The following is a 16,781-nucleotide window of genomic DNA, read 5'->3' on the forward strand; positions in this document are numbered from 1 at the left end:
TTATCCATACATTAAGAACAAAGTTTGTTCCATATATGAACAACTTAGTTTTGCTTACATCTTATTTTAATTCTTCCTCATTTCCCACTTGCATCTTGTAAAATAACACTTTTTTTCCAATCAATTGTTAATTTTCAATCCACTTTTAACATTAGGTCCAGGGCCTCTATTTCTTGAGGCTCTGTGCTATATCTTGATGGATACCATTTATCTAAAAAAATGTTCCTGTAGTATCTTCATTCTAATTTTAATTTTGATAAAATCCCATGACTAGCTTAAATCATCTCTTCATACCCCACAGTATTTACCCTTTAATGCCTAAAAATGAAGCTTTCCTTTTTGCTTTCCCATCTATTAGCCAAACTAAACTAATAACTATAAATTTTTAAGAATTTTTCCAAACTTTTCTCCACTTAATCCAATACTTTTCCAATAGCTATATCAAAATTATCACAGTAGTAAATCCCTTCATAATATGGACTAACCATTCTCCTGGTCCCACCTCTTCCTAAACCATATACAGGCAGTCCCCGGGTTATGAAGGGGGTTCCGTTTTTGAGATGCGTCGTAAGCCGAAAATCGTCATAAGCCAGAACATCGTCAAAAATCCTAAGAAAACCTTACTTAAAATGCTTTGGGTGCATTCAAAACTATGTAAACTGCATTCTTATTGCATTTTTCATCAAAATAACTTTAAAAATTGATTATTTTGCATTTTTGGTGTCATATTTCATCTGCCAGATCAACGTTTGTAGGCGTCGTAACTCTGGAGCATGCGTCGTAACCCTGGAACATGTGTCGTAACACTGGAAATAATTTCTGATGAATAAAAATTGAAAAGCGTTGTAACCTTGGAAAGTCGTAAGCCGAGACTGTCGTAACCCGGGGACTGCCTGTATTCTGGTCTGCTCATGAATGGCTAAAAGTTTTATCAATTTTCCATCTACAAGTTTCCCTAGCATCATCTGATGTCATGGTAACATCCTCCATTTTGTTTTAACGCATCTATAATTATATATGCAGAGTAGTGGCCCCCACTGTCCTTTTACAGTCTACCCCCAGTACTTAAAACCTCTCGAAAAATGCTCATGCCAGAGTATTTTAAGTTTTATCACAAAGTGCATTTAGTTATGAAAATATGAAAACACAGTACATCCTATGTAATTAGTGAATATTTTCTCAGTAAAAAATACTGCGAATAGGTGAATTTTCCGTAAATAATGTGTACTAGATATGTTCTGTTCCATAGAGAAATCCATGAATCGGTGAGTCTGTGAATCTGGAACTGCGAATAAGCTGGGGTCTACTGTATTCCATTTTCTTCAACTTGAATGAATCTACCAGAGTAACTTTTTATCTTTGATTAGGGTTTTCTCACCCATTTTGCTATTTGTTATTTTATTCCTCTGCTTTGTTGAGATTCTGACTATTCCTCACATTTTAGTCACCATCCTGACTTACCTTTCTTTTCTTTAGTTACCCTTTTCACTTCAACTTGACTCCACCACCATGTCTGTCTCCCCTTGCAGATACTAATTCAGCAGTACTAGTGCTGCTTTTTCCAAGATGTATTAAAGAGGTTTCCAACTTTGACTATTATTTCTATATGTTTGCTGACAATTTCTTTGTTCTCCACTTTTATTTCCTCACCTATAAAAAGCTCTTGTAAATACCGAATTATTTTCATTTCAGAGTTCGTGGAGTTTCACGGCTAAGGGTTGTTGATGCATCCATCATGCCTATTGTTGTCTCAGCAAACACAAATGCTGCAACAATCATGATTGGAGAGAGAGCAGCAGACCTTATCAAGTTAGAATATGGTGTGAATAGATAATAAAAAACAAAATAGGATCTTTACAATTGATTAGTGTAGGTTTAGGTTGTAAGCTAAATTTAGCAAAGTTGCCATCACGAGATATCTTAATGTAACTCCTTTTTGAAATGCAATTTAGGACATTGCCTGAATACTATTATTAAAACAATGCAATTCACTTTAATATTAAAAAAGTACAATTCAAATATTAAAATAATAATTACACATTATGAATAGTGAGGAGTTTTCATGAAATTATAAGGGTGTATGTATACATGCAAAAATGTATGCATTCTAAAATGCTGACATTCAGCAAGAAATCTTTTGTGACACAGTATTCAAACTTGTGTGAGGCAAACATTGCTGGATGACCAACTTAATCTACCATAATCACATACAGTACTATACAAATGTTACACTTATAAAGTAATTTTCTGGAAAAATAAGTGGAGACAAGAAATTGCCTATCACATACTTCTAAAATTCTAGAATATGATATTGTTATGATACAATAAAGTTTGTTCATACTTACCTGGCAGATATATATAATCAAAGTGCCCACCCACCTCCCCTCAGGAGACAGTGGCACTAGAAAAATCTGACAGAAAATGGGAATGGTTCCTTACGCCCGCCTCCCAGCGGCGGGAATGGGTACTACCGCCTGGCCGACCACTGCGTGTGCCGGGAGTTTTGAAATTCTGTCGGACTTCGGAGAATACAGCTATATATATATCTGGCAGGTAAGATTCATGAACAAACAAAAAAGTAATATTCATACAGAAGAGTAATCAAAGTAGGTTTGGATAAGTGCTCACCAAATAAATGCTATAATGCTCTGAATAACTTAGCCTAATCATATTTTGTGAGAAACACTTAAATCTAAATGTGTAGTAATCTCTGCAATTAGATTTCCTCATTCTCTGGCCAATCATTTTTATTATTCAAAACAGTATAGCACTCCATTCTACTAAAGCAGAGAATGAACAACAAGCTTATATATAACTCATGTTTCAGAGCTAAAGTTGTAATACAGCTGAAAATGTTAGCATAACAATTAACTATAAAAAGGAATCGGAGCCTTTTAAATGGTAAATATTAACCAAGTCATTTTTTGTTTAAAATTACACATACAGTAGTACAATTATTGTCATGAAATTCCTGTGTATAAAATCCAAGCAGTAACTGATTACAAACTCTACTTTTACTACATATTTTTGAACTTGTGAATCAAGTGGGCATGAATGAAAGCATTATTTATCCATTAAGAATAACATGATTAGGTGAAATATGTAGCCTGCTGTGCAATAAAATAATTATGTTGAATGAAAACCAAGAACAAGATGTATGTTAGGTTTTCTCAGGGAACTTATTTTTGTACATACCCATGATTTAATACTAAGTGCTGCTCAGGTGTAGTAGAAATTATAGTCAAGAAATAGCACAAGTGATGCCTTAATGTACATAGCATTTTTTAAATTTTTATGTGCCTTAATGTACATAGCATTTTTTTAATTTTTATGTGAACTGTGATATGTCTTTTAGTATGTAGTTAGTTTCATATTTGTAGATGTGTTGTAAGACTTTACAAATGCCTTTTCATGTAAACTTTGCTACTAATGCTTTGACGCAAAAAAATTTAGCTTCTTGTATGCTGTTAATACTCAAGCACAATGTATTTAAATCAGCACTGTGATTATTAGAAGTATTACAGTGTACATGCTGATTAACCGTAATAATTCTTGCCAGCTTCATTATAGAATTAATGATGTAAATAACACTATCAGTTTACAATGAAGTAGATAACACTGTCAGCTTACATATACATTTTACTATCTCATCTATTTCTTATTGTATTCAGTACCTGTCCTTCGGACCACTTATTAATTGATAAATGGACTAAGAAAGTTTGCATTTTATTTTCCTTAAAAGAAAAAAAAGTTTGTAAAAGAAAAAAAAAGAATAAATTTTGTTACGGGATTTGTCTCCATTACTTGATCCTTGGTGTTGCTTGAATTTTGGGTTTTCATCTGTGTGCTTAAAAAGGTGTGTGTGCAAATCTCAGAAGGGTTGACACCACTTCTACATTTCTAATGATAGCCATAATCCTACTGGGATATCTGAACTTCTTAAAATGACAAATTTGTATTACTACAAGTCGTGTGGGGGTCTGTCGCTGAAGAAGCCAGGAAAAGAGAACACAGGAAACCTTTAGTACCCGGGCGCACACGTCAGCGAGGACGAGAAGCAGCAGAAGCAGCTATAATACAAGAGCGCGCGCGCACAAAATCACAAGCGAAAACGGGTAAAAGGCTGAGTGAGGGCAACCACGACTCTCACCCAGGCGGTTAAGAAAAAGACTCAACACTGTAGTGTGGGTGCGTGGTCCTTGACCACTTTTCACCCGATATACGCACGCATTGCCAGATCTCACAAGATTCCTTGCTTTTCATTTGCGATTTAACCGGATCCAGCTAGACACTAGAAAATTATCCTATTGTTAAGACCTCAGGTTTATAGCTATGGAAAACACAAATTGTCTTAGAAAATTTGTCATTTTTCATAACTGTTTGGTGTTGATTTAATTTTGGGTTTTCATTTTGTGTGCTGAAAGAGGTGTGCAAATCTAATGATAGCCATAATCCTACTGGGGGATCTGAACTACTTAAGATGGCAAATTTTTTATTAATTTGTATTTTTCATAGCTAACAAACCTACAATCTTAACGCAAGGATAAATCTTCTAGCACCATCTGTAAACCGGTAATAAACATAGAACAAGGCATTGGTGGTGGCAAGGTTTGGCTAATCAGATGAGTTTCTTCCAGCCCAGGTGCTATGAAAAATCCAAATTAATAAAAAATTTCTTATTTGTTCATATGCAGAGCAAACCTAAGTCTTATGTGAGGATAGACTCACCTTTGGTGGGAGGAAAGGAAAGTCTTCAACTGACTGGAGGTTTTAACACACCCGGTCTAATCCCCTGGTTAGGCCAAAGCAGAGGAAGATGTATGCCTCTGACTTGTCGGATAAATAGTTTATCAAACAGTCAGACTACTGGGCTAGTACACAATGTGGAGGAACATTTATACTGTATAAATGGAAGTGGAAGTTAAAGAGCTATATCTGTTAACACAATAAACCTATGTTAGTCACCAATTTGTTTGTCATGATTCCCCTCTCCCCTTGTTAAGAGGGAGGAAGGACCAGCTCCTGCTCCTCTCTCCCCTTGTTAAGAGGGAGGAAGGAAGGACCAGCTCCTGCAAGGAAAAAATTTGGTATGAATAAACTTTTTCAAAGAGAATGACCACTCATTCACCTGTACCTAACCAATTCAGCTCATGATGGATCAATCTTTCTGCTGTCTGTGGGTAGCGAAGAAGGGGGGAAAAAGAGAAAGGAAAAAAAGAGTAGTCATCTCATTCACTCTCGCTTTCATACCATTATCTAAGGTAAGATACAAACTTTTGCACTAAGAGCACTGGATAAGCTACACAACTTGTTTGAGCAGCCACCACCTTACCCAGGAAAAAAGTGTCTAAAGACCTGTGGGCAACATCCCATAGGTAGAGGGATGTGAGGGTGGTTTGATGAAGCCAAATACAAGCCTTCAAAATCCTATGAACAGATAAGTTCTTAAAAGCAAGCTAATGAAGGGCCTAAACCATTAATATCATGTCCTCTTGCATGCACTATGTTAAAATCTGATGTTGTAGAAGAGCTCGAAGCACAACTAACAACCTCACGGAGCCAGAAGGAAATGGTATTATTCTTGGACACTTTATATTTGGCTTGTGCTAACAACATCCCAGCCTAAGGTGCCGAGTTCTTTTAGGTAAACACGCAGTACCCTGACAGGATTTAGGAGGAATTTGTCTAAGTCGTTATCAACAAAATCTCCCAAGGAAGGGATGGAAAAGGACTCTCAAACCTGTCATCATGAACCGAAGGAGTTTGAGTCTTTGCTATGAATTCCTGGACAAATTCGAAGACTACAGACCCCAACCCCTCAAGTGTTTAACATTAGAAGAGAGAGAATGGAGTTCGCCCACTCTCTTCGATGAAGCTAAAGCCAGTAAAGTGACTGTTTTAAGGGTCAAAGTGTCTGTCATACAACAGTTGTAATGGTTCATATGGGGCTCGAGTGAGACTGCTTAGCACCAAAGTCAGATCCCAACTAGGAGGTTTAAGTTCTCTAGGAGAACAAGACTGCTCAAGAGTTGTAAGTAGCATTGAGATTTCCCATGAGGAAGACAGGTCTACATCTTTTAGGTGCAGAACCAATGCCAAAGCAGCTCTGTAGCATAACAGGATATGGCTTAAAAAAAGGTTTTAACTTATCTCAAATTAGGTTAGTACCTAATCCAGGTTATTTAGTTAACCCTTAAGGATATGTAATCCTAGATTATGTATATGCTACAGACAACATCTACTATACTAGTCTAATTTATTCTCACCGAATCTGAAAATTATTCTCACTGAATCTGATGTAGGGTACTGCCTAGGCTATAGTAAACATCAATATCTGAAAGGATCATTTATATTGATAATTGTGGAAGATTTCTTTAGACAAAACTTCTTAACAGAATGACAAAATCTTCAAAACAATTTGCACTTTTACAAAAAGTGATCAGATATTATGAGATCGCACTGACTGTGTGTTTGCAAAAATGCTGGTTTTCAGCATTCAAACAAAAAATAATTACCTCTTCAACAGTTTAAACTAAAAATTTCCACTAGAACTTAAAAATGAGCACTTAACTTTCAAATTTAGATGTTTCCATGATCCTTGCTCATGAAATCAGAGAATTGTGGTGCTAAAATTACAGAGCGCTGGCTTTCAGTACGCACTTTATGAGACCATGACAGTAATGGCTTCTCAGTCTCTTGCTAGGCTGTATGTAAACAATATGGCAGATGCACGCAAGCGCAACGGTCATTTACCCTTCTTGCAGGTTTGACAAAGAAAAACTGGATTCAGTTTTGCTGAGGATAAGGGAAAATGCCATCTTATCTTTTGAGTCCATTTATACTCCACTCCATCACATGACACAATACCCAGCTACAAGACCATATAAAAGAAAATAGAGCATGCAACACAGATAAGCCTGGAGAGAGAATGGATGAGACTTACAGAGTGTGTGGGTTTGAGTTGACAGAGTTAAGCAAGATTTTGACAGGAGGGGAACCAAGTAGTGGGAAAGTGGTTAGCAGTATGAATGAATCTCTTCAGGAGTTTGGCAGGGATCTGAATCAGGAGAGCGATTTGGTGGCAGAGATACGGGAGATATTGGGACAAGAGTTAGAAGGGGTAAAGGAGATAATGAATGGGATTTAGGAGGACAGTAGCGAGGGAGATAGTGTGAGTTTGAATGAAAGTGGTATGAGGGGCCTCAAACAAGACCCAGGGGGCCAGAATCCGAACATCCCTGGGTTAAATTTAAGGAGGGCTATTTAGTGTGGATTTTGTGAGTATGTGAAAGGATGTTGTTCAACGTAACAAGGGAGGAAATATGGAGGAATTGATGAATTGGTTGCATTTGACAACATTCTCAAAGGTTGCTTGAGAGAGAGAGAGAGAGAGAGAGAGAGAGAGAGAGAAGGGAGGGTGAGAGGAGAGCGGGACGAGAGAGAGAGAGAGAGAGAGAGAAGAGAGAGAGAGAGAGAGAGAGAGAGGAGCAGCTAGTTGTTTCATCTGTTGCCTCGTTGGGCTGTTTGTGTTCGTCTGAAGCGATAGGAAGGGTTTTGGATATTTTGCGTATTTATTATATGTATTGCATTTTTATGTTTATTATTATTGTTGGATAGTATGGGGAAAATTGTGCCTGTTTTTTTTTTTTTTATTTGAGATAGAGGGAGAGAGAGAGAGAGAGAGGGTGTGAACGATGAATGGGTGGCTGACGAGTGAACTGCTTGTTTGGAGGGCGTATTGGTTCGTTGAGAAGCAGTTAGTCAGTGAAGGCATTCAGAGTGAGAGGTGGTCAGTCATTAGTCATCTGTGTGTTTTTCACATAAGTTGGGTATATATTCAGTAATCAAGTTCTGTCATGCTTGTGTCTGTTTGTAGTTGTCAAGTTGGAGAGCAATTTGTCGTGTCTGATGTTTATGAGTTGATGTGTAGTCTTTGTGCTGGTTGGGTGTTTTTTTGTGTTGGTATTTAGCAGTTTGTTGGTGACAGTTGGTTTGGTGTTAGGTGGCTTGTTAGTGGCAGTGGAGTTTGTTTTTCAACTGCCATACCGCATTGAAAGCACAGCTTCTCGCCCTGATTGTGTCAAGTTTCCTGGTGAGTAAATGTGTTTGTAAGCCAGGATTGATTAACGTAACTGTGGAGAGGTCTTGCTTGCTTGATTAAGCTTGTGATCTCGCCACATATTTGAGCTGTTGGCTGAGTTGTTCCTCTCTTGTACCCCAAAAGTGGGCAGGCCTTTTCACCTACCTAAAACAAAAGAACTGCTACTGCTAGTTTCAAAATTCATACTGGCATCGAGTAGAAACTCTTAGCTAAGTAATTACTAGGTAAATTACATAAATAAAAAAGCTATTAAAATACACAGGTATAAGCATTTTTAGAGTTTTTTTGTGTTTGAACTATCAAAATAGGCAGTTCTAAGCATTTTTAGATGGGTTTTAAGCATTCACAGATTTTAACTATTCTTGGAGGGTGTGGTACCCATCCCCCGAAAATATGGGGAACCCACTGTATGTATTGCCTTTTGTGTGGAAAACTTACTTCTTCCATGGGAGGTGATCTCTCCGCTATCTGGCAGGTTAAATCTTCACCTGGTAATGCTATGTTCCCAGGCAGGTTAAATCTTCACCTGGTAATGCTATGTTCCCAGTCAAGATAGCCACCAGGGAAGCATTGATTCTTGTAATCTATTTGGTCTGGCACAGGGACACCAGAGCAATAGGGCTCTGAGCCCAAGCAAGATGTTTCTGGAATTTTGCTATCTGAAAATCTCAGAAAACTAAGTGTGACCCCTAAGAGGGATAACAAAAGTGGGAAGACAGCTGAATTCTGGCCAATAAAATTAATAGGTTCAAGTTATAGCTCTGTTGCATCCCTCCCCAGTTTAATGGGAGAGCAGAAAGCATAAAAACTTGCAAGTAAAAACTCTACAACTGGTTACTGTAGTGTGTAACTTACTGCATCTGCACCCAATCCAACATGTATTCAGCTTTATTTACTGGTATGTAGAATCAGGAAAACTGAAAGAAGAAAGAGAAGTTAGTCACTATCATTCAACCCAAGCCTTATATAAAATTTCACTTCAAATCTTTATGGCATTCCTGAGTTGAAAATCACAAATATGATATGCATTTTTATAATAAAATGAAATTTTACACATACTTACCAAGCACTTACAATTAGCCAAAAAGCTTTGCTAACCATGGCAGTCACAAATAACAATTTGTCAAAAATTGTATTTTTCCTAACTATACAAACCTGAGGTCCTTTAACAATAGGAATATATAACTTAGCAGCAGCTGAACCGGTCGTAAGCTTCGAACAAGGGGGTTCGGTAGTTAACTGCTTGTCCCGCAGTTGGCAGTCACCTCGACTGCAAGGAGAGGAGTCACTTTGCTTTAGGCCCAAAGAACGCAGAGTGAGGGGTGGCATGAGGTGGGACTATGTGTAAAGGACCTCAGGTTTGTATAGTTAGGAAAAATACAATTTTCGACAAATTGTTATTTGTTCCGGTAAGTATACAAACCCTTGGTCCTTTAACAATAGGAAGTCTCACTTATTGATGGGTGGAATCTGAGTCTTATGAACAGACTGGTGTTCGTCCTACCTTGGTTCCCTCCACTGGTCGTAAGATCAAAGGGAGGGATCCTAGCCTCTGCCCAGCTGATCGGGGTGTGCACCGCAGGATCAGTGGTCAGACTTCTGGACCAAATTTATAAGAGGGAGGCAAGCGTACCTCTTATAAATAGCAACAAATCTAGTTCCTACTTCAAGAGCCAAGATGAAGTCATGGGTTTGTCTTTTGTTGGCTTCTGCTCACCCCCTTGTTTGGGAGTGGTGGATAAAAACTCCTATCCCCAATGAAAGGGATAGGATGGAGCTCGGTTGTGTAGCTTACCTGTTCAGCGTAGTGACGACCGTGGCCCTCTGCCCACAGGTAGAGGAGGAAGAATGATGGAGGTAGAGAAGCCAGTCACACTCTCTTTCACTCGTCCATTCATGCAATCACACAAGGATGCGATGCTGTTCTGTCCGCTCGGGTGCTGGGTAGACTACACAAACTTGTTGAGCAGCCACCACGGGTCCCAAGGAAAAAGTGCCCAAGGACCTGCAGGTAATATCCCGAAGGTAGAAGGAAGTAAAGGTGATCTGGTTAGCCCAAACCCCTGCCTTCAGAACCTGTGCCAGGGAGAAGTTCTTGCGGAACGCAAGGGTTGGACCAATACCTCTGACTTTGTGGGCTCTCGGACGAAGGGTATGGGTGTCGTCACTACCATCCACTTCGTACGCCCTCCTGATCACCTCACGTAGTCAGTAAGAAAGAGTGTCCTTGGAAACTTCTTTCTTGGTAACCCCAGTGCTAACGAAGAGGCGTCGACACTCAGGCCTGAGGTGTCGAGTTCTCTTCAGATAGCGCCGTAGCGCCCTCACAGGACAAAGCAGCATCTCATCCTCATCATCATCAGTAAAGTCCTTCAGGGAGGGGATCATGAAAGACTCGAACCAGTTGTCAGGGACCGAAGGATTCTGAGTCTTCGCTACGAAGTTCAGGATGAAATCGAGCATCACGGATCCCCATCCCCTGGAATGATTGACGTTGAAGGAAAGACCACGAAGTTCTCCTACTCTCTTCGCCGATGCCAGGGCCAGCAAGAAGAGGGTCTTGAGGATCAGATCCCTGTCTGACGACTCTCGGAGTGGCTCGAAGGGTCTGCGAGTCAAACTCCTAAGGACAAGAGTCACATCCCACCCCGAGGGCCTGAGTTCCCTGGGTGGGCAAGACCTCTCAAAGCTCTTCATCAGGAGGGAGATCTCAAAGGAAGAAGAGACATCCACACCTCGCAGTTTAAGGACTAGGGCCAGGGCGGCTCTGTATCCTTTAACTGCAAAGACGGAGAGGAGCTTCTCTCAGTAAAGGAAAACAAGGAAATCCTCTACCTGCTGAACAGTGGCTCTGAGAGGAGAGAGACCCCGTCCACGACACCAACCACAGAAGACAGACCACTTCCCCTGGTATACAGCTGCAGAGGACTGTCTGAGGTACCCAGCCATCTCTGTTGCTGCACTGCGAGAAAAGCCTCTCGCTAACAAGAGATGGTGGATAACAGCCAGCCGTGAAGACACAGGGAGTCGACCGACCGGTGGTACCGCTCTACGTGTGGCTGGCACAGGAGGTTGTGCCAGGGGGGAATCTCCCTCGGTGCTTCGACGAGCAGAGCCAGCAGGTCCGGGAACCAAACAGCTTGAGGCCATTTGGGTGCCACCAGGATCATCGGAAGATTCGGGGTGATCAGCGCCCTGCTGATCACCTTGCGAATCAGACAGAACGGGGGAAAGGCGTAAATGAAGAGGTTGCCCCATGGGTGTTGAAGAGCGTCCTTTGCAGCTGCCCAAGGGTCCAGCACAACTGAGTAGAAAACCGAAGTTTTCTGTTGTGCCGGGTGGCGAACAGGTCTACGACTGGACGCCCCCACAGGTTGAAGAGCCTTTCCGCCATGTCTGGGTGAAGGGACCACTTGGTTCCTATCACCTGATCCCGACGGCTGAGCTTGTCTGCTACTACATTCCTCTTGCCTGGAATGTAGCGGGCTGACAGCTCTACTGAGTGAGCCACGGCCCACTCGTGCACCTGCAACGTCAACTGATGCAACGGGAGGGACACTAGGCCCCCGTTTGTTGACGTACGCCACTACCGTGGTGTTGTCGCTCATCAACACCACAGTGTCCCACCAGACGGTCTTGGAACTCTTGGAGAGCGAAGAACGCTTGTATTGAGCTTGTCGTGATGATCCCACACACCTGCAGCCAGCAACTCCTCCAGGTGTGTGCCCCATCCCTCGGTCGATGCATCTGAAAACAGGGGGGGGTAGTGCAAAGAAGCACTCCTCTTACAAGGTTCCCGTCGTCCAGCCACCAGGCTAGGTCCTGCCTCACCTCCTCCATGAGGGACACGGGGAAGAAAGGCGGGTCTTTGCCTGTGACCAACACTCCTTTAGTCTCCATTGAAGAGACCGCAGGTGAAGACGTCCCTCGAGGAACTAACTTCTTGAGAGATAACAGGTGACCGATCACGACTTGCCACTGCTGAGCTGGCTGCTCCTGTCGACACAGGAACTGTCTTGCTGCCACCCTGAACCTGCTCATCCGCGAATCTGCAGGGAAGACTCGTCCTGCTACCGTGTCGATCAGCATGCCCAGGTACTTCATCCTCTGCTTGGGCTCGAGATCCGACTTCTCGTAATTCACTACGATCCCCGATCGTGGCAGAATTCAAGGAGTCGATCCCTGTCCTGTAGCAACTGCGAGCGGGAGCTCGCCAGGACTAACCAATCGTCGAGATACCTCAGAAGACGTATCCCTACCGAGTGGGCCCAAGCCGACACCAGCGTGAACACTCGCGTGAACACCTGTGGGGTGGTTGAGAGACCAAAACAAAGTGCCCTGAATTGGTACACCGTCCCGTCGAGGATGAAGCGGAGGTACTTCCTGGAGGGTTGATGATTGGGTATCTGGAAATACGCATCCTTCAGATCCACAGAAAGCATGAAGTCGTTCTCCCTGATGGAATCGAGCACTGAACGTGCAGTTTCCATCGTGAACCGAGTCTGGCGAACGAATCGGTTCAAGGGAGAGAGATCTATCACCGGGCGCCAGCCCCCGGGGACTTCTCCACCAAGAAAAGTAGACTGTAGAAGCCCGGCAACTGATCCCTTACGATCTCCACAGCACGTTTGCTCAGCATGGCTTCTACTTCCTGCCGAAGCGCCACGTCCTTGGTCGAACCAGGAACGTACGTCTGAAGATGGACCAGGTTGGAGGTGAGGGGTGGCCGAGACTCAAAGGGTGGTAAATATCCCTCCCGAAGGACGTTCACTATCCAGGTCTCTGCTCCGTAGCGCTGCCAAGTTGCCCAATGGCTCGCCAGGCAACCCCCAACTTCCGGCAGCAGGTGAGGGGGAACGCCGTCCCTAGCGTTTCCCGCCTCTCTTCGACTACTTCTTCCCAGATTCTCCTCGAGAGAAGGACTGGGAGGAGGGCTGGTTACGGTCGCTCCTTACCGAAGAAGTCGAAGGCAGAGTCTTTCCTCTGGGCTTCGACGAAGCGATCGTCTTAGCCGCAGAGGAAGCGCTAGCTAAACTCTTGGGTTTAGCCGCAGTCGCTCGAGGTTGCCCAGCCACCTTCGAGACAGCCTGGTGGACAAGACTGTCACTGTCGTCACCATCTCACTGGGGAAGAGAGAGGAGGAACTCCGCACTGGTCCGTTGCAAAGACCCAAAGCCGCCTCTCGCCCAGCCGCCCTGGTCACTCGGGTGAGAACAGCGTCCCTATGCCGAAGAACCAGGTTGGCCCACAGGTTCCCCAAGGAGGCCGCGGCTTTCGACACTGTGAGGGACCACAGGTTGATCCAGGAGACTGCTTGGAATGCTGCCATAGCGGTAGATTCCAAGGCAAGTGCCTCTTGCTGCGAGAGACAGGAGCTGCTGCAGACACCCCCGGAGTTAGCCTAGCTAGCTCCGGGTTAACCTGTTTGGGTAGAGGTGGGGGAAAGAGCTTGGATGACTTACCAGACCAAAGCGAACCCTCCTGTTCGGAGACAAGAGCGTCCACCTGGCTCAGCACACTGTCAGCCAAGGCAGATCGTGGCAGACCCACCATCGTCCTGGGTTCCTTCTTGGGACCCCAGAACGACTCCAAACCCAATGTGGGCTCGGAAGGTGGGAGCGGCGATCCCTCCCCGAGGTCGTTGTGCTGACGAATCAGCGCAATAACCTCTGAAAAAGACCTCTGGATCTCGGGAGTGACTGCATCCTGCGGAGACGGGCCGTCAAGCCCGTCCAGCCAGAACGCCTCCCAAGAGCCTCCTCCTTCCACAGGAGGAACCACAACAGACCCCTCATGGTTTCCTCCTGCCACTTCGCATACGATCTGGTCGGTCCAAGGACTGTGCCAGGTTCATAGGGCGTCGTGGAAGGGTCGCAAGGAGCGCGCCCCTCGCGATCACTCCTGATCGCCTTGCTCTTCCCGGTGTAGCCCGAGGAAGTTGAAGGAATAAGAGGAAGACCTGACGCTCCCCCCCCCGCCCACCGACAGAACCAGTGTGCTGAGGGGGCTGCAGGCAATTGCCAACCCACGGTGGTGATCGAGCTGTAGGCCTAGTCGAGTGGCTCTCCCGGGAGAGCGGCTGGACCGAGAACAGTGGCGACTGTCCCGAGCGTCAGAAGAGCTGCTGCTAGTCCCCCTCTCAGCCCAGTCCCGGCAGAGTCCGCTGTCGCGGTGGGAGCGAGGCCTGTCCTCACGGCGCATCACGCCGCTTGGACCAGCCGAGGCTGGTTCAGGCGACCGAGGGTACCGCTTCCTTGCCTCAGCCTGCGGACGGTCGGGGACCGTCACGTCAACTCTGGGTACCAGCGGCTCGCCACGAGAGCGATCGCTGGCCTGGTGGGAGTCACCTGGATGACTCCCGCCAGTCTTCCGCCCCGTGCCTAGATCCTGGCGCCGAGCGGACTCGGTTGCCTGGTTCTTGGCTGCATGGTCACCCGTGGGCGACCATACACTCGGTACCTCTCGCGAACAAGAGGCCAAGACGGTACCTGGCACCGAGGCAGAACATCTGGCGCCAGGCGAGGAGGTAACGGTGTTAGCCGGTGCTCCTCCGGTCCCCGTTTCTTCCTTGCGGAAGGAGAGACGGGCCCCGTTCCCGAAGGAACAGGAGTACCAGCGGAAGCCCCAACCTTCCCACCGGAGTGGGAAGAACCCTTAGAAGTCTCAGAGCGAGCCATCTTAGGAGGGGAGGAGGCGACCTTCTTCTTCTTCGACTATGAGGCCTTAGAAGTCGAAGGAGAAGCGGCGGCAGACGACGACGAAGACGATGATGAAGACGACAACACCTTCCTCCTCTTCTTCTTCTTCTTCGTCAGCTTCCTCAGAACCACCGTCAGGTCTTCCATCCAGGACGGAGCCGGGGCAGTTGCCGAAGCAACAGGGCCCGACTGCACTTGTCTGGAAGGACCTGGGGTGGGAGCAGCAACACCACGGGCAGGAACTGGTACTGGAACTGGAGCGGCATCGTAGTCAGGAACAGGAGGTGGGGCAGGAACTAGCGGCATCCTATGCACGGGAGGCAGGTCCAGGGGAGAGATCTTAGGGCACCGGAAGTCAGGGGCTGCGGCAAGAGCGGCAAAACCAGGTGGCAGCGTCACAGCGGGCATCCTCACCTCCGGCAGCGGCGTCTGCACAGCGGCTGTTGGGGTCACCGTGGCTACGTGCTATGTATACACCAGGTGTGGCGGAGCAGCATAGCCAGGCGTGGACACCGTCGTGGTAGTCGTGGTGATCGGGCCGTGGGTCACCGGCATAGCCCCCCTCGCTAGGTGACTCAGCAGCCCCTGAAGCGTCGGCGTCCCCTGGAGCCCCAGCGAGTAACAGGCCCGGCCGAGATTGTCTCCCATAGCAAGCAAACCTGAGGAAGCAAAAAGAGTCGGGTTAGTCGGGGGGGGGGGGGGGGGGGGGGGGGGGGGGGGGGGGGGGGTGGGGGGGGGGGGGGGGGGGGGGGGGGTCCGGGGGGGGGGGGGGGGGGGGGGGGGGGGGGGGGGGTTACCCCTCGCCCGAGGGAGGACAGATCCCACCCAGAACGAACAGAAGACCCCGAATACAGCTGGATGTCGGGGTACCTCGGCCCCCCCTCCACACTCGACTGATCAAGCGAGGAGAAGGAACGAGACACCTCCCCCGAAGGAAAAGGAGCCATACGAGGGAGCTGAGATGGAGGGAAGAAAGAAGAAGACATGTCCGTGACCAGGGAAGCAACTGGAGAATCCTCTGACGACTCCCTGGCCGGCTTCTTACAACCGGTTCAGCTGCCGCTAAGTTATATTCCTATTGTTAAAGGACCGAGGGTTTGTATACGTACCGGAACAAATTCAAGTTTGCGGTGGTGCTCCATCGCTCATGTAGGTGAATAGGACCCGCCCACTCTCGGGAACGATTGGTACCAATTGATGAACTCCATCATTTGTTTTAGCCAATAAGTCCATCTGGGGGAGGAGGAAAGGGTTCTAATTATACAAGTGCATGCTTGGTAAGTATGTGTAAAATTTAATTCTATTAAAAAAATATCATTTTTACACATGTGACTTCCAACCATTTATAATTAGCTGATTCTACATTGAAGGAGGAGGGAATCATGGACTCGTTCTAAGACAAGACATTATTAACCGTAATGACTCAAATAGAAAGTGGTAAGTTTTGGGACTATGCCCATGGTACCTTACCTGTTAAGAGAGTGCTGCAGATGATTACTGCCTCTGACAATCACTCCCTTAACCTGTAGAAGGCGTGGCGGCTTGGCCAAGGATCGCCCTTACTGAGTGGGATCTTTGGAGTCCTGGAAGTACACCGAATGACTCAACAAAGATTTTTAAAAAAGTGCCCTTGCCCTTGGCATATACTGGAAATTAAAATCAACACTGTCACCTACACATCAAAAACCATAAGCCAACAACAGCACTACAGGACTGGTGGGTACTCTGGGTACCAAGTACCCCCAGGCTTCCCAAAAACTCAATACCCAACACCAAGGCGAGGGGATAGAATAGGTATAGGTTAACTCCCTATGCTTCCTCACCCAACACTGTGCCAGTTACAGACAAAGGACCTAAAGTAGAAAATTTTTTAACAGTTTCTACCTCTTTGAGGTAGTGTAACATAAACACTGACCTACACCGCCAAAATGTTGATTGCATTAACTTTCAAAAAATAGGTTGTGTCTGCAGGGGAGTGAAGT

General features: G+C 45.5%; 1 protein-coding gene and 1 long non-coding RNA gene across 4 annotated transcripts in view; one reads left to right on the forward strand and one right to left on the reverse strand.

Annotated features, from left to right (window-relative positions):
• LOC135219563 (glucose dehydrogenase [FAD, quinone]-like) overlaps positions 1–2,305 on the forward strand; it is a 158,254-nt gene extending 155,949 nt beyond the window's left edge. The window contains exon 14 of the mRNA XM_064256434.1: positions 1,693–2,305. Coding sequence (XP_064112504.1) covers positions 1,693–1,834 — 142 coding nt within the window. The 3' untranslated portion in view covers positions 1,835–2,305. The remainder of the gene's footprint in view (positions 1–1,692) is intronic.
• LOC135219566 (uncharacterized) overlaps positions 1–16,781 on the reverse strand; it is a 64,382-nt gene that overhangs the window by 23,703 nt on the left and 23,898 nt on the right. For all 3 annotated transcript variants that reach the window (XR_010315464.1, XR_010315463.1, XR_010315462.1), the window contains exon 4: positions 8,957–9,018. This is a non-coding gene — a long non-coding RNA (uncharacterized LOC135219566). The remainder of the gene's footprint in view (positions 1–8,956; positions 9,019–16,781) is intronic.

The sequence above is a fragment of the Macrobrachium nipponense genome, chromosome 1 (genome assembly GCF_015104395.2).
Source record: "Macrobrachium nipponense isolate FS-2020 chromosome 1, ASM1510439v2, whole genome shotgun sequence".
NCBI classification, from domain to species: Eukaryota; Metazoa; Arthropoda; class Malacostraca; order Decapoda; family Palaemonidae; genus Macrobrachium; species Macrobrachium nipponense.